Genomic DNA, 15,412 nt, shown 5'->3' with positions numbered 1-15,412 from the left:
TTGCCATGCAGGGCTTGCTCTCTATAGGTGCATTTTAAACTGTCGCGCATCTTTGCAACATAGCCCACTTCAACTATTTGATCTCTTACACCTACTTATCATGTACCTGGAAGTATAACATGTGACCACAAATGCAAGTACAGCACACACATACGTGTGTGAGAGAGGTGTGTGTTGGGAAAATCGACTTATACAGCAGGATAAGCTGCTTGTGGCTGAAAAAAAACTAGGATTATTTACATGCCATTCTCCACAACACATTTACCACCCTCCCCTCCCCCCAACATTCAGTTAAGTGCTCAGTTGAAATTGCACCTGCATTCTCGAAAAAAGTGACACTTCAAGGTGAAATGGAGGTTCCCAAAAGAATTAAAGTTAAAACTGGAGTTAAGTTTCTTTGGACATTGCTTGCCCAGAATAACCAAAGTACAATTTGAAGCACTGTGCTAAACAGATGTAGTACTGTGGATTCAAAGGCGAAACAACTTCCTAAATATAATAGAAAAGAAATACTGCACAGTTTAGGGACTTCCATAAACTCTCAACAGAAAAATCATACAAGTTGAATTGCTGTCTATTCAAATAAAACAAAATTTCAATAACAAACATAATTTACAGTATTTGCAGTTAATGTTAAAATTAATCGGCAGTTTTAAATGGACCCCATCTGGTGGCAGATGTTGATCATGCAGGTAGCACTGAAGTTTCAAAACAACCTACACCAATCAACTTTTGCCACTAGATGGAGCCCAGTACTTCAATGAGAGATCTTTGTCCTAATAAATCCATTGATCTTAAACCATTATGAGATGGGGGCTGACAGGGTTTAGAACACTACAGCAAAGGAAATGTTAGACTTGCTGTTCTGTGGCCTGCAAGTTGTGTCAAATTGGGTTCAAGTAAAAAGTGCAAATATTAAATTTATTAATGTAGCGTTAAAGCAAAAACTATGTTGGGTGGCAATGCTAAGCAGGGGTCATAGTGGACATGGTATTTCACATCTCACTTTTTCACACATTCCAAGTCATTATAGATTCTCATTACATTCAGTTATTGACAGGGGAGATTATAGCATTGGCTGCAAAAATGGATACCAGTCCTACTTAGACGTACATCAAAATTACTGTATTGCCAACCAGAGATTCCAGAATAAAACTCTGTTGGAAACTACTGGTCACAGAGTAATACAGCATGGAAACAATCCAAATCATCTGCACCAACTAATCATCCCAAGCAGACCTAGTCCCATTTGCCAGCATTTAGCCGATAGCCCTCGAAACCCAGCCAATACATGACCTTCCAGATGCCATAAGTGTTGTAATTATACCGGCCATCACCACTTCCTCTGGCAACTCATTTCATACACACACCATCCTCTGTGTGAAAAAGTTACCCCTCAGGTTCTGTTTAAATCTTTTCACTCTCACCTTAAGCCTATAACCTCTAGTTTTGGAATCACCCATCCTAGTAAAAAGACCTTAGCTATTCACCCCATCCATGGCCTTCATGATTTTATAAAGGTCTACAGTCACCCCTCAGTCTTTGGCACTCCAGGGGAAATAGCCCTAGCCTATTTAGCCTACCCCTAGAGCTCAAATCCTTCAGTCCCAACATCCTTGTGAATCTTTTCTGTACTTTCTCAAGTTTGACAACATCCTTCCTACAGAGTAAGCAGAATTGTACATTGTATTCTAGAAGTGGCCTCACCATCACGTATAGCCAAAACATAACATCCCAACTCCTGTATTCAATATACCTGTCCAATGATGGCAAGGGTACCAAATGCCTTCCTCACCCTATCTATGTACAACTCTACTTTCAAGAAACTATGCACCAGCACCCCTAGGCTTTTTGGCTTGGCAACACTCCCAGAGACCTACCATCAGCTGTATAAATGCTGCCCTGATTTGCCTCACCAAAATACAACACCTCACATTTATCTAAATTAAACTCCATTCGCCATTCCTCAGCCCATTGGCCCATCTGATCAAGGTCCACCATCTATTTTAGTGTCATCTGCAAACTTACTAATATGCCTCCTATATGCATATCCAAAACAGGTCAACACGCTGCTGGCATCTGCAAGACCTAAAAAGCGAACACCTCCAACGTTGAGAAAATAAACTTATTATTCTTCCTCACTTCTGTTATTAAAGAAAATTACTTTTCTTCCTTCAATTCTGCATCTCCTCAGATGCTCCATTAGTTTTTTGGTGAGAAACCTTATCAAAGGCTTTCCAAAGGTCTATGGCTACATTCCCCACATTACACAATATTAAGAATTCTACTAGACTAGTCAAATGCAATAATCATTTCTAAAATTTATAGCTGCTGTTTCAATGAAATTTTAAAGCAAAGGTTATCACTGTTGGTCAGCCCATCAAATCGAAGTGCTAAACAAAAATACCTGTACTTATTCCAAAAAAATGAACAAATCAGGATTAAATCACAATTGCTCATGCATCTCCAGTCACTTTAAGAGTCTTAACACAAAGGTCCAAGAAATGAATATCTTTTCAAAGCTTGAGAAAGGCGTTCAAAAGAGGGACAAACATTCCAATGAAGGAAAAAAAAACTAAAAACAGTATTATAAAAGATTAGCATACTCACTTGAATCCTCTATGATGCAGATGAGGAGGGAGGGTGGTAGGAAGAAACATTTCAAAATAACTGATTGCTTTCTGCATAGTGACATCAAAAGGACACATCAATGGTTTCCATTCATCTAACATCTCTGCGGTAGCTTCATCTGGAAAATACCTGAACAAAAAGCACAGTTCTAGTTACAAAGAATAACTCCAATACAATATCATGAACAGAACTCTTGCATAAAGTGTTGAAATGTTCAAAGCCGGACCTACTTAGCAATCGAATTTAATCTGCCCCTTAATAGTTATTCACATCAGCTTCAAAGAGCTGTAGGATTCAAACAAGCAATAGAATGCAAGGTAACAAGGTATAGAGCTGGATGAAATGGCAGGCCAGGCAGCATCACAGAACACCTACGTTCTGCTCATAAAAAAAGACCCTGAACTACCTGTTGCCTGCCACTTCAATGCACCACCTTGCTCCCTAGCCAGCTACAGTGTTCCAGAGAAACCCAACGCAAGCTGGAGGAACAACACCTTATTTTCCGCTTGGGGGCCCTACAGCCCTCCGGACCCATTTTTACCACACAGCCTGCCACTATACACCCGCTGTTGTTAGTTACTAACAGTCCCCAGCAACAACTATTCACTCTTCCAGCCCGATCGTTAGCAACTCCTTTGTCTGTCCAACTGTCTCCCTCCCTCTTTGGGCTCTATCCTATCATTTACTCCCTACCCCACCCACATCCCTATTTTCTGCACATAAACTGATGTTTTCCCAGCCACCATCAGTTTGGAGAAAGGGTCACCGGACCCGAAACTCTGGTTTTCTCCTCCACGGATGCTGCCAGACCTGCTGAGCTTTTCCAGCAACTTTTTTTTGTTTCTGACTTACAGCATCCGCAGTACTTTTGGTTTTTATAGTCTGGCATGGATTGGTTGAACCAAATGGTCTGTTTCCATTCTGTATCATTGACTTTATAAAGGCATGGATGGGTTTTGGCAGCCAACGAGTTGGGGCAAAGAAGGATTCTGATGTTAGAGGAGAAATAGGCCTCTCTAACCTATATGTTCTAAGTAGGTCCGCATTAAGTCAGAGTCTGGGGGGGAAGGGGCGGCGCGTAAGACCTCTGAGATGCAATTCATTAAACATTTACTAAAGTGCGGCAGGATTGTCCAATCCGCCAAGTTTAAGTGTATACTTTTGCAAGATTCCAGGCATTGGTGAGCTGTCCAGCAGAATTCCTAATTCCTGGGCACATCCTTCTGAGTCTACTACAAATGAGGATTCTGCAGGGTCACCAACCACACTTCCAATCTGTGCTTCAGAAACACTTGTGGCCATCAGAATATCTGGGCCATAGTTTCATCGTGGAGCAGCACATGAAGGAGAAACAGTGAGACTGGAGCTGTTGACATTACCAAAGATAAATTCTGCTGTGAAAACGTAAGCAAATGGTGAGAGAGCAGGAACAGAAGCAACTACAAACCAAATACTGGTTACAAATAGATAATTATAGAATGAAGCAAAAGGAGAATACTTAAAATGCAAGTGAAGAGGTAAGTCTCACAGACCCAAATAATTGGCTGAAATTCCTGAATGGATCCCAGCCCACCCTCAAAACTGGAATTACTTTGAATGGACTGTCCAATCCACATTTTTTTGAGGTGTGGATTGAAATGTGATAGTCTATTAGGTACTGAGGTATTAAATTGTTGCACGTTAACAATCAGAGCTTTAAGTACTGCTTTTCCTTATAATCTGGTTGCCCTTTATATAATTGCACTCTCCAAGCTTCCCCAACGGTTGCCAAAACTGTTTGAGTCCTGTTCAGCGAAAGATTCTTACTAAAAAAAAAAGGTCAGTCTAAATCCACCTACCTGTTCAGCTCATGAAAAACAAATGGAAAGTTCCTAAATACTGAATCATAAACAAACGTTCTTTAACTACTGATATGGAGACAAAAAAGTCATAACTCAAACAGCAAAGGAGGAAATCAAAATGAATACATTTAAAATACACCAACAATATTATAAGAAAATCTGCACTTACGGTCGACAACACTTCACCAGTGTCTTCAACACATTTTCTATCGAGCTTGAGAGAGAAAGAGAATTAATATTTCAAGCAGCAATATCCAAAACAGTTCATCAATAGCTCATGTTGCATGTGAAATCTGAAAACAATTAGAAATCAGTTACTACTGCCCCAGCTATCTTTCATAACTACATCTACTACTTGCACATAAATTAACGTGGCAGACATTAAGCAATTAAAATATAACTATTTAGAATGCATAGGAAGCTTCAGTACAAACCAACAGGATTAAACCTTCATACCAATTTACATACTTCATTAGTGTTTCTTTAGTTTACTTTGCCATGTAATTCCCAACTTCATTTTAATCTTCTCTTTAGTTAAGAACTACAAAATGTCAACATAAATGTCAAAAAACTGCCAAAGCAAGAGTGCAACAAATTTCTTATCTAAAAATGCAGGAAGAGATAATTTGGTTGTTTTCACTTTTTAACTGTCAAAGGCAAAGTTCAAATAAAATTTCTCAAATGTCATATCATAAAATCCAATATAGCTGCATTGTTCAAGGTGTTAATTCACATTCAAGTTTCTTACAAACAAATCTTCTCAACAAGCATATGCAATTTTCTGTAGTGGTCTTGAATATGAAAATGAACAAAGAAATCAAATGACTGCAAATATGCAAAGAGAGGATTTTGTACTTTATTTCTGTTACTTGTAACCAAATATTTTAATCTATGCAAGATGCTTTTAAAAAGTTCTTCATTGCAGTACTCCACCACACTATTAGAAAGGCATATATGGCAATTATGCAGATAGCAGCCCCAAACCATCTCAAACAGAAATTTAAACACAGTGCAACATTCTCAATAGTGGTGTAATGTTATCATTTTGTTTTTAAATAAATGATGCACAACAAAAGATGTATTTTTTAGTAAAAATGTTACATCTGTGTGATAAGCACCACATTTATAAAAAACATGCAATATTGATCGGGCAAACATAAATATCTTCCTTACCACCTATGCAAAACACTAAGCACACACGATTTAGGGGAAGAGAAGCCTTGTCGGAATGAACTGAATAATAAAGAGAAATAGGTAAAACAGGGCACAGAAATCAATAAATTATCAACACCGCCATAGTAGCGCTCAATATGAGTGCATGACAGTCTTTGACATTTAATTGGTGCTCACACAGTAATTTCTCACCTCAGTTTATGCATTTTCAAAAGTACATTCGAGCTGAACAGTAAATCAAAAATATGGTTTCCACAGCACCATTGAGAATAGGTCGCACTGCACATCAGTTAACAATTTTGCAACTATCAAGGGAAAAAGGTGCAGCTTTGTCATAAAAGATTGGTGTTAATTAAATTTGATGTCTGTTATCAAACAGTTGCCAAATGAAATTCATCATGGAAAGTACGTTCAAAATAATCTTAAGCACACCTTGCAATTCGTCAAGAAATGTAATTACTACAACATTCGATAGGAAAGTGTCAACAGATTTGAGCACTTAGACATTAAGGAGATGTGGATCCAAAATGACCAAAGATTGGAAACTAAATATTTTGATGTAATTAACTTTTTTAAGTGAGAGGCAAAATAAAGAGAGGGGTAGTCCTGATGATAAACAATCGGATAGAGAGACAACAGAAAAGATCTTTGCACAGAAAAACAAGGGGTCAGTTTAGGTACAACCAAGAAAAAGCAAGAACAGAAATCTTAGACATGGAAACAAAGTTGCTGGATAAGCTCAGCAAATCTGGCAGCACTTGTGGAGGAGAAAACAGAGTTAATGTTTCGGGTTCGGGGACCCTTCCTCAGAACTGAGGAAGGGTCCCCGAACCTGAAATATTAACTCTGTTTTCTCCTCCACAGGTGCTGCCAAATCTGCTGAGCTTTTCCAGCAACTTTGTTTTTGTTCTGATTTACAGTATCCACAGTTCTTTTGGTTTTTAATCTTAGATACGAGCTGTTTACTGATCCCTTAATAATAATCCTAGTGAAGGAAAGTGTATGAATGAAGCCATTAGTGGCACACAAATAAGGGAAATACAGTGAACATAGAGGGTTTTAATGTTCATATGACCCAGGAAATCCAAATTTGTAGGGATATATACCAGCCGGTTTTTCAACATTTTATTTGGGCAAATTAGAAACAAAGGAGGGAACAGGTTACTTTAGATCCTCACATGTGAAATGAGAAAGAGTTCATGAAGAACTTCATAATATATGTGCCTTCATGGAAGAGTGACAATAGAGTAATAGAATTATATACTTTGCTTCAAACTATTTAGTTAAGTTCAAAACTACACGGTTGATGAGCGGCAAGCTAGGCAAGGCAATTTGAGAAACAACATGCAAAGACATGACCATAAACAAGCCAACATTTCAAAATTAACACAAAGTTTGCAGAAAATGTACATTAAGGCATGAAAGAATCTACCAAAAATAATCAAACTATGGCAAAAGCTAATCCAGCAGCTAAAGACAGCTTCAGATTACAATAAAAGATTCGTAAATGTTGCCAGGATGAGTTTTAAGACTAAGATTTAGGAGGATTTTAGAATTCAGCAAAGACCGACCAAGAAGTTGAGGAGGAAAGTGGAAGTGTGATATTGTCCACTTTGGTAGGAAAAATAAAAATGAACACCTTCTGAATGGAGAGACCTGGGAACAGTTACATGCAAGGGATTTGGAAATCCTTATACACAAAGTACAGAAAGCTAATGTGCAATTACAGGCAAGCAAAAACAGGAAAAGAACTGATATCAGAGATAATGGGAACTGCAGATGCTGGAGATTCCAAGATAATAAAATGTGAGGCTGGATGAACACAGCAGGCCAAGCAGCAACTCAGGAGCACAAAAGCTGACGTTTCAGGCCTAGACCCTTCATCAGAGAGCAAAAGAACTGATATGTTTCTTTTATTATGTATTAAATATAAATGTCACAAAGGAACAAAAACAGAAATTGGAGAAACTCAGCAGGTCTGGCAATATACAGAGAGAAAACAGACTGAACATAACGAACATTTAATTTGATTCTACAAGACCCTGGTGAGGTCAAACCTGAAGCAGTGTAGGCAGTTTCACACTCATCTAAGGACAAAGTGCCTACGGGAAGCACAAGGAAGGCCTTCTTGAACGTTTTCTGGGGTAACTGGATAATGTTGTGGGGAGTTAATTAGACTGGGCCTATTTTTTTCATGCAGGTCAAAGGAATGAGTTAAATCAAGAGTGCAGGGGAGCATGACAGGAGCAGCACCAAAAAATAAGGTGCCAACCTAGTGAAGTTGAAAAAAAAAATCCTGCAGATCTGAAATAAAAATAAAGTGCTGGAGAATTGCAGGAGCTCTGGCAACATGTGTGGATAGTTAAAAGATGTGTTCCATGACTATTCTTTGGAACTGCAGAGGACAACTTGTGTGCCAAATAGCATAAGCAACACTGATAGACAAGACTAAATGATTTCATAACAAATAAATCAAAGCATAGCAGTCCTGCCACATCCAGTCATGAATGATTGTGGACAAATAAAAAACCACTGGAGAAGGATCCATGAATATCAGAGTAAGGAGCCCAGCAGAGGGAAAAGAAATTTGCAACAATCTGCAGCCTGAACTGCTGAGTGAATGATCCATGTCAGGGTTCTCTGTATGGCTCCAGCATCAAACGTGTAACTTTTCAGAATATTCAAATTTACCCCATGTAATCCAAAGAAACAGGTGAAGCTACAAAAGCTACAAACCCTCAATATTCCAGTGATAGTACTGAAGGCACTCCAGAGCTTGCCAAGTCATAAGCCAAGCTTAAAGTTTTATCACAGATTTATAGCTTGGGTTGTGGGTGAGGTTGTTGACTTGCTCACTGAGCTAGCTTGTTTTCATTCAGACATTACGTCACCGTGCTAGGTAACAATCAGTCAGGCCTCTGACGTCGCAATGTTGCTCTACTCTGCTTGGAATTTATGCTGTGCGGTCCATTATGGTGAGTGGTGTCATTTTCAGTTTTGATCTGTATAGGTTTGTATATGGGGCTTAATTCTACACATTTGTTGATTGCATTATGGGTTGAGAACCATACTTCCAGGAATTCCCATTTGTGTCTGCTTGGCTTGGGTTACTATAGTTACGCTACAGTTTAACAACTTCATAGGAGGCCCCACTGATGATGTTACCTTGCATGATGAAACGTCTGAACAAAAACAAGCCAGCTTGGCAAGCAAGTCAACAACCTCACCCACAACCCAAGCTATAAATCTGTGATAGTACAATTACGACACTGGTATCTACCCAGCAATATGGAAAATTACCCAGATATGTCTGGTACACAAAAAGGACAGAAACAAATAACTGTGGATATTCTAGATCTGAAAAACAAAGCGCTGCAGAAACTCAGATGCACTATTGATGCTGCCAGACCCGCCAAGTTCCTCCAGCACTTTGTTTTTGTTTCCAACACATTACTGACCCAATGGTCAAAAAGCAAAAGAAGGGGTCATCTACAGTGCTGTCAAGCTGTACCTCCTTAGCAATACCCTGCTAACTGATACTCAGTTTGCATTCTGCTAGGGCTTTCAGCGTTGCTTCATACATTGAGAAAAGACTACAATGACTGTCCTTAACGTCAATGCTGTATTTAACAAAGCATGGCATCAAGGTGCCTAAGTAAAACTACCCTCAATCAGAATCAGTGCTAAAATTCTCTGCTAGTTAGAGGGATACCTAACAAAAAGATAGCTGTGGATGGTGGAGGTTTGTCATCTCTTCATAGTATTGTCATAGACCCAAACATTTTCATCTCTTCCATCAATGACTTGCCTTCCATTCCAAGGTCAGAAATGGATATGCTCACCAATGATTACAAAATTTTCAGTACCATTTGCAACTCAGTGAAGCAGTCCTTATCCAAACGCCTTAATACCAAGGTGGTATCCAAGCTTTGACTGAGAAATAGCAAGTAACATTCCGCCACACAAGTGCCGGGAAATGACCACCTCTTGGATAGAATCTAACCTCTTGACATTCATCAGCCCAGCCATCATTACATCTTCCACCATCCACATCCTGAGATTTTCATTAAGAACATGAGGGCTAAGAACAGGAATAAGCAACTCAAGCCTGCTTCACCACCAAATACAATAATTGCCAACCTCAATTTGACTACAACACCACTTTCCTACCAACTCCCATAATTCTTCGCTTAAAAATCTCTATCCCCCTCCTTCGATTTATTCAGTGTTCCAGCATCCATCGCACTCTGGGATAGTAAATTCCACAGATGTGCAATGCTTTGAGGAGTGTGCTAATTCCCCCTCATCTATTTTAAGTTTTCTACATTCACCCTAAAATTACGCCTTTTTGTTCTAGATTGCTTCACAAGGGAAAGAGCTCCAAATCTATTTTGTCAAACCCCTTTACCATCTCATACTTACAAACTCCAGTGAGGATAGGCCTAAGCTGTTCACTCTCTCTTTATGAAGCAAGCCTTTCATCTCAGGAATTAACCTAGTGAACACTCTCTAAAATACATCATAAAATAAATCCTTCTTCAAGCAGAAGGGTCAAATAGCAATTACACTTTCCTGCTATTACACTCCATTCTTTTAACAAAAATGCCAAAATTCTCTGTCCTTATTTGCTAACATGCCTGCATACTAGTCTTCTGCAACTCATGCACAAGGATATCCTGATCCCTTTTCACAAAAGCATTTTGAAGATTTGTTCCATTTAGCTAATAAGTTGCTTTTTAATTCTTCCCAAAGTGAATAACCTCACACTTATTCACATTTAACTCCATCCAGAATATTTTGGCCCAATCACCTAGCCTATCCATATCCATTTATGGATTTCTTGTTTCTTTACTTCAAATTACAACCCCACTTATTTTAGTGTTATCTGATTATTTGGCCATAGTATATTTTAATGCGTATTCAAATCATTACCACTGACTAGAAACTGAACTGCAATAAGCCATTCATACTGTGGTTCCAACATCAGATCGCAGGCAAAAAATCCTGCAGTAATTCACCTCTTCACTCCCAATGCCTGTCCACCATCTGGAAGGCACAAGTCAGGCGCATGATGGAATAGCCCCCCAGTTGTGTGGATGAGTTAATTTCTAACACTCAAAAAGCTTAACAACATTCAGGGCAAAGCAACATGCTTAAATCAGCACCACAGCCAAACATTCATTCCCTTCACCACCAACGCACAGTAGTGAAGGTGTGTATCATCTACAAGATGCACTGCAGAAATTAACAAGGGCAGGAAATACATGGAATACGTCAGCCATATTATCTTCTCCAAGCCATTCACCATCATGACTTGTTAGTGTATCTCCAGTCCATCACTGTCACAGGATCAAAATCCTGGAACTCCCTCCCTAACTGCGTTGCAGATCTACCTACTCTAAATCAACAGCAGTGTTCAACGAGGCAGCTGACCGCCACTTTCTCAAGGGTATCCATGTTGGACAATAAACACTGGCCCCAACAGGTGAAGCTGACACCCGCTTGCATGAATTTCTTTTTTCTTTAAATTTAAGGGATCTAATTGAAACACAAGAATCTTAATGAGCTTGATAGGGAAGATGCTGAGAAAATGCAAACCTGGCTGACAAGTCTAGAGCACAGGTTCAGTCTCCAAATATGGGCAGGCCACTTCCGACAGAGAAGATGAGAAAGTTGTTCAAAAGATGGTGAATTTTTAGAACCTTCTACAGATCACAGTTGTTGAGTACATTCAAGACAGAAAATCGACATATGGGTGCAAATGCACTAAGGAATATGCAGATCATGCAGAAAGTGGAGTTGAAGATGAAGATCAGCCATGATCTTAACAAGTCGAGAGCACCTAAAAGGTCAAATGGCCTACTATTGATGTTATTTCTTCTACTTTCATGTTATGAAATGTCAAATCATGGTTATTTTCTCCCCCACTAAATATTTGTGCTGGTTTTATCAATGCTGTTCTGAATAGTTCCGATTACCTCAATACACTAGCCGCATATATCTTAGCTTGCGCAGACAGCCTCATTATAAAAGGTACTATCCCTGTTATGAACCTTATTTTGATCATGGTCAGCAATCTATACTCAGAAAATGGCACCAATTATTTACCATTTCCAAGCAGTCAAGTACTAGTCTTCTTTTGAGTTTCAGGACTGCGTTTTGGGATTTCTAATAGGAACTTAAAAATTTAAATTTAGTGGTTTTCAGAATTATAGCACATGGAACACAAATAATAGTAGCAGGCAATATTCCCATCATCCCCTACCATTGGAATTGAGCAGAATAGTCAGGTCCACAGAGGTATACTAAAACTCAATAGTGTCTACTCACTTTGGGAATAATTTCACTTTCTTTGAAGGAAGCAAACTTGACCAAACAAGTATTGACTAGCACCTGGGCTTTCACAGTGAGTCTGCTGTCAGTACTCCATTAGTGAGGATGATAGTTTGCCTTGTGAGGAAATACATCAATTACTTTTGGAAGCCAATTGCAGTAACATGCTTGCTGTAACTGCTGGAGACCCCCACTTCTGCCTCCCAGATATCTGCCTCATTTGTTCACCTGCTACAACGTTGTCAGTTATCAAAGAGGGAACCTGTTCATCCCTATGTCATTGCGCCCTCTGTTGCTGGGACTAGCACATTGCATAAGCCTAGGAGTAAAATCGGAGGCACACAACCGGAGGAAATACACTTTACTACGTGGTCACTGCTACATAGCCTGCAAACCATTAACTAGAAAACAGAAAACACAAAACACATAACAAAAGCATATAATGATGCGTGTGAATGATTCACTTTGCTGAACCTGCTAGAGAACAAAAATAGGAGCAAGCCTGACTTATCTCTTTCCCCCTTAACCGAAAAATGCTCTTTAATAATGGGGAGCCAAATAGCAGAAAGGAAAATGCCATTTAAAAAAACACAGCAAAATTCTAATTTAAATATTGCAGCAATACAAAAACATCCACTTACTTTGGAAACCAATTTAGCCCAAGGTGCTCTGTCTTTGAGTACAAAATTCTTTCCATCATTTCATACAATGGTCTCCAAGGCAGCTGCAAATCTTCCCTTGATAAGAGCTCTTTTTTTCTAAGTGATATAGATGAAAGAAACAAATTACAAACATTTAACTGAATGTGAATAAATAGATTGCAAAGATTTCAGGCATTTGCCTAATAACCAAAGGACGAAACTGTGGAGAAAGCTCAAGTGCTGAATGGCTTACTCTTGATTGTATATTCAAACTGCATCATAAGCCACAAAGTAAAATGAATTTTTCAAATCGGTTTCCACATTATGCATTTATATCTATGTTAGAAACCAAGTTCCCTTAGCGCTATTATGGCAGAAATGATCATTTTTAATTCTTTCCCCTACCCACTATTTAAAAGAAAAAAAATGAACTTTACACATTTTTTAAAGCTCTTTTCAGCTTATTTTTTTTTGCAACCCATTCTTCTACAACAATTGGTTTGTTCTCCATATTGCTGCCTGTATCACTCATTTTATGCACTTGTGTTGATTGGATTTCTAAATCAGTGTTCACTCAGAATATCACTTCTAAGCAACTATACCTAGGCCCCTTTAGCTACCTATTTTATCTGCGTTCATTTTGACAAACGCAGAACATATACCATGTGGATAATCACAAAAGGAGATATTAATCAGGGCTGCCAATTGTAACGAATTTAAACAAGAGACTAAAAACAACAGGAAAAAACAAAGTGCAGATACTAGATATCAGAAGCAAAACACAAATTGCTGGGAAAACTTGGTAAACCTGGCAGCATCTGTGAAGAGAAAGCAAAGCTAATGTTAATGTTTCAGGTTCAGATCCTGAAGATTGATCACTGAATCCAAAACATTAACTTTGTTTTCTCTCTACAGATGCTTCCAAACCTGCCGAGTTCTCCCAGCAACTTCTGCTTTGGTTGAGAAAATATAGTAAGCTATATGGTAAAACATCTAAATGAGAAAAGCCTGAAAAGATACTTTTTTTTGCGAGGGCTGGGTGCTCAGAAGCTGTGCTTTACACTTTAAAAAAATGCTTGTTGTCTTCCTTAACCTGAATATGCTCCTGAAAGAACGAGAGAGGATTTAAATTATTGGTGGGATGTGTACTATTGCTGCAGAAGTGTTATCCTGATCAGTGAACGCAAACAACAATTTAAAAGGTGCAGCTGTGTAGATCATATCAGAGGAATAGTTGATTAAAGAAATCACTAAAGCACTTGCAGAAAAGGAAGAAATGGAAAGAAAGAAGTGATAAACAAGTTAAATGCAACAGTCACAGGAATACAACTGAGACCAAAAATAATCAGAAATTCAACAGGTCATGAACAGCTTCTTCAAGTTGGAGGAAATTGTGGAGATTTGCAGAGATATAACTTTTAGTTATAAAGATATTAAACGTGTTTAACAGAAATTGGGTGCAGCAATTGTTACAGCATTATTTTCTATTTAAAGAAGTTGAATTCGTAACTACACCCAAATAACAAATTCAAATATATTTTTTTTAAAAATGTGAATTGAAAACCAAATCAAATCAAAATGTGATCTGAGTGATGTCAACAATGTCCTTTCGTACAGATAGGTCATAGCATTGTTGCAATACAGAGAATAGAGGACAGACAGCAGTTACTCATAAGAAGCTCTACCCCCACACTGCAGAAAAGGTTTAACAAATCTGTAACTATGTAGTTCACACATTCCCACTATAAAGATAAGTCAATGGTGAGATTTTCAGAAACAAATTAAAGCTCACCTCAAAACAATCTTCAGCATTGAGAACTACAACTGTTTTCTTTTTAATAATGGTAGACGTTGTTTCCTACTTTATATCCTATGGGGTGATCATGGAACATTACTGACTGGGAAACAAGTGATCATTATCGTCAAGATGAAAATTGAAAGAACTATCCTGAGGGTCACAGTAATGAGAGTAGATAAGCACATGAGCAGGAACTGACACTGGCTGCACGAACTTAAGTTTCAGATCTCAACTGGTGGCTGGAGACTATGGTGTATCCATGAGACAGAAAATAATGCAGATAGCCCATTTAGACAGATGGTCATACCGCAAGATTGGGGCATGTAGGTAGATAGGTGATCCACAGCAGGCGTCCCAAGGTCTGCTTGCCAAATGGTTTTACATTCTGGAGACAGATGAAGGCAATATTGCCTTCGTGACATGCAGTAGCAGCCAAGCTAAGACCACCATATAGGACTAAAGTGGGAGAACTGTAGCGATGGGGATTCACTCGTTCAGGGAAATCACAAGTGCTTCTGCAGCATGGCCACACGACAATACATATACAGGTAAGTAAGAGTGTGCATGGTGAACAGCCAGAGATCATGGTCAGCATCTGCAGTTCCCATTATCAGAGATCATGGTCATACTGGTACCAAAACCTGGTTTGGAAATTTCGAAGTTGGCAATCAGGACCTCAAAATAGTAACCCCTGATTACTTCCAATACTACATACAAGTGACCACAGAAATTGTAACATATAGCAATTATCCCCAGAGAAAAATACAAGGAAAACCAATGACACTAAACATTGATACATCCTCTGGACCCCATCGGCTGCATTCCAGGACTTCAAAAGGAAGCAGCCACAAAAATAGTGGGCACATTGATAGTGTTCTTCCAGAATTCTTAGATTCTGGAACAGTTCAAGTAGATTGAAAAATTGCTAGTGCAATATCCCCTTTCAAAGGGAGTCATAAAACAGTTAACTGCAGATCAATTAGCTTAATATCTGT

At 38.7% G+C, this 15,412-nt stretch overlaps 1 protein-coding gene across 3 annotated transcripts in view; it reads right to left on the bottom strand.

Moving 5' to 3' along the window:
- LOC125454746 (proteasome activator complex subunit 4) overlaps positions 1 to 15,412 on the bottom strand; it is a 157,584-nt gene that overhangs the window by 115,980 nt on the left and 26,192 nt on the right. For 2 of the 3 annotated variants that reach the window (XM_048535892.2, XM_048535895.2), the window contains exons 3-6: positions 12,620 to 12,736; positions 5,646 to 5,705; positions 4,642 to 4,686; positions 2,611 to 2,760 (exon numbers count right to left, since the gene is read on the bottom strand). In XM_048535892.2, the coding sequence (XP_048391849.1) occupies positions 2,611 to 2,760; positions 4,642 to 4,686; positions 5,646 to 5,705; positions 12,620 to 12,736 (372 nt within the window). The remainder of the gene's footprint in view (positions 1 to 2,610; positions 2,761 to 4,641; positions 4,687 to 5,645; positions 5,706 to 12,619; positions 12,737 to 15,412) is intronic. The other variant, XM_048535893.2, reaches the window with a different exon arrangement.

Source organism: Stegostoma tigrinum, chromosome 9, assembly GCF_030684315.1.
Source record: "Stegostoma tigrinum isolate sSteTig4 chromosome 9, sSteTig4.hap1, whole genome shotgun sequence".
In the NCBI taxonomy this organism is placed as follows: Eukaryota; Metazoa; Chordata; class Chondrichthyes; order Orectolobiformes; family Stegostomatidae; genus Stegostoma; species Stegostoma tigrinum.
Note: the sequence above shows the minus strand (reverse complement) of the source record. Positions and strands in the feature narration are given on the sequence as shown.